The 2,935-nt window shown below is 47.6% G+C and overlaps 1 protein-coding gene across 1 annotated transcript; it reads right to left on the reverse strand.

Moving 5' to 3' along the window:
• Positions 1–309: 309 nt before the first annotated feature.
• LOC119250796 (olfactory receptor 14A16-like) lies at positions 310–1,224 on the reverse strand (the record flags this gene model as incomplete). The annotated part of the gene is made up of 1 exon (XM_037518401.1): positions 310–1,224. A coding segment is annotated over one exon (915 nt), but the record flags the coding sequence as incomplete, so codon positions are not given.
• Between the last annotated feature and the right edge of the window lie 1,711 nt (positions 1,225–2,935).

The raw sequence follows: 2,935 nt of genomic DNA on the forward strand, positions 1-2,935 counted from the left end.
TAACTTTTTTTAATGGGAGATCTTACTCGCAGTGTCTCCTCGCCACCATGTTGCTCCGCCCCCAAATACAAGTTTTTAACCATGAGCTGGATTCAGTTTACAAACATCACACATGGAGGGCTTGGGTGAAGTATTGCAGCCATTTAGGAAACAGGAGTATAGTGAGGATTATGAGAATATGAATCTGTGACAAGAGAATAATCCTAATGCAAGAAATCTATGCTTATAAATGATGACTTGTAAGAGTTGGGGGAAATAGCTGAATTAATGAGGGTTATAATTTTAGATTGTGATATCTCACATCTTGGAGTATTGGCCCTTCATCAATCTCCCCACAGCCGACTTCATCGCGTGGTTCCTCAGACTGTATATGAGGGGATTAAAGGAGGGGGGCACCACCGTGTAGAACATAGAAATGACCAGGTCAGACATGGACGGGGTCTCTGAAGTCGGCTTCAGATAATCAAAGAATCCATTGGAGAGAAACAGCACCACAACCAGCAGGTGGGGAAGGCAGGTGGAGTAGACTTTGGTCTTCCCATCTGTGGATGGGATCTTCCTGACAGCACAGAAGATGTGGACATAGGAAATGATGATGAATATGAAACAGCAGATACCCCAGACCACACTGATGAAAATGGGGACAAGTTCGCTCATTATATTTTCTGAGCAAGAAATAGCCAATAATTGGGGGACATCACAGAAGAACTCGTGGACCATTTTGGACCCACAGTTGGACAAGGAAAAGGTTCCAGCTGTGAACATCACGGCATAGAGACCCCCACCCAGCCAGGACACAGCTTTCAGCTGCACACACCTGTCCCTGCTCATGATTACTCCATAGTGCAGGGGGTGGCAGATGGCAGCATAGCGGTCAAGGCTCATCACCGTGGGGAGGCTCATCTCTGTAGCTACTGACATAACCAGCACAAAGACCTGGAGGACACAGCCCGGGAAGGATATGGAGCTGCTATGCCTCAGAGAGTTGGCAATGGACTTGGGGACCGTGGCTGAGATGAGGCAGAGGTCCGAGAATGACAGACTCCTCAGAAAGAAGTACATGGGGGTGTGGAGGTGCCGGTCCAGGGTGGTGTTGAGGATGATGAGCCCGTTCCCCAGCAGGGCACAAAGGTAGACCAGGGAGAAGAGCAGAGGGTGCAAGAAGCCCATGGTCCCCTGGGTGGGGAAGCCCAGGAGGACGAATTCTGCCATGGCCATGAGATTGGTCACCCCTGGAGCCATCATCTGTATAAAAGAGGAAAGAAAAACAAAATTTTAATTCTTCCAATATTGAAAATAAAATTGGTTATTAATACAAGATAACAACTGAATGTATTTTCTACATAATGTTCCTTCTAGTTCTAATATTTAATTCTGCTGTTTCATTCAACCCATTTATTACCACCTCATGTGAATATTTCATTATTACACTCTCCACATAAGTCCTGAAAATTATTGAAAACTGAAAATTTCAACTGTCCCCTATAACACTTGAATATTTAGAATCTCATATCTGTCAAAAAAGTCTATAGACAAAGCTTCCCCACAACCCCACAGGTCTGCGGCTTCCCCTCCTGCCCAGGCCCCAGTGTCTCCGCCCAGCACACTTCCCAGAGGTTGTCCAGAGCACAGCCCCAGAGGACACGTGACCATGCCCAGCCCTTCCCCACCCTGGAGAGCCTGTCCCTGCTCCTCCAGCACAGCCCTGGTCTGGGGAGGCCCCACAGGGACGGGTGTGCAGGGAGATGGTGTGTGCGGTTCCCAGTTTTCCTGCTCCCCAGGACCCGACACTGTCCTGGAACTGAATGATCTAGGCTCGGTGTCCCCATGCGGCATGTCCTGACACCTCTTCTGTCAGATTCCTGCCCCTGTGGCCTCACTACTGCCTCCTGGTCCGTCCCCTCGTCTCCTCATTTCCCAGCCCCTGACTCCCCACATCTGAGGACCCAGAGGCCACCTTTCCCGCTGAGTCTCCTCCTGGATCACACCCACATGTCCCTCTAGCAGGATGGGCTCATCCACCCCCGGGTCCCTCCCGGCCCCTGTGTTACCCCAATACTCATGCATGACAGTGTAGGGGGGAGGCTGCTCCGGGGTTGAGCCGGACGGTCTGTTCATGTGGCTCTCACTGATGGTCCCAGGGTCCCAGGTCCTCCAGGTGCAGATTTGTTCCTCCCCCCAGGCCCGTGCGTGAGTGGGGACGTCTGGACACGGGGCAGTCCTGCCCTCTCTCCCCCAAATCTCACCTCTCCCCCTTCTGTGCAATGACGTGGGCCGGCCCTGGTGAGGGCAGGAACTTTTGGAGAGTATAGTAATATAAAATAATTGCAGCACATTGGCGGAGATAACTCCTGAAATTTAATAAAAACAAAAAAAAAATAAATCAGAATTCATGGAGGTAAAGAAATGTATTACCTGGTTATTAATAATGTTGTCATCTGTTGTGTGACTTTAAATACCTATTTAAAATGGATAAAATAACTTGACATCTATCTCCTCCAGGCCCTGTTTATACTGTGACTTTAATTTACAATATCGCTAACAGTCCCCTAGTGAGGTCGTTGGGGAAAAATCCCAAGTTCATGTCCGTAAATATTCAGATGTCCCTGCCAGCCTCATGTTCGTGTCAGAGCCATGAAGCGGTCAACATGTTGTTGTAAGAGTTACTGATTTTCTACTTGACTCATTTTTGTCATAATGTTTGGGACAAAAAGGCATAATGTTCCAAATTTAAACAACTAGTTTTATTTTTAACATTGCCTGGAATTTCTTCGTTACAGTCTAATTCCATTGATTGTTGTGATTTTATTTAGTACCCAGACCCACTGAGTGTGCTGAAGCTACATCCCAGGTCTGAAGCAATAATTGTCCCATCTCCATAACCAAAGCCTATGATCATTGTATTAAAAGTCAATATCTTTGAACATCTTAAATT

The sequence above is a fragment of the Talpa occidentalis genome, unplaced genomic scaffold, assembly GCF_014898055.3.
Source record: "Talpa occidentalis isolate TD23 unplaced genomic scaffold, MPIMG_talOcc4v2.1 talOcc4.18, whole genome shotgun sequence".
Classification (NCBI taxonomy): domain Eukaryota; kingdom Metazoa; phylum Chordata; class Mammalia; order Eulipotyphla; family Talpidae; genus Talpa; species Talpa occidentalis.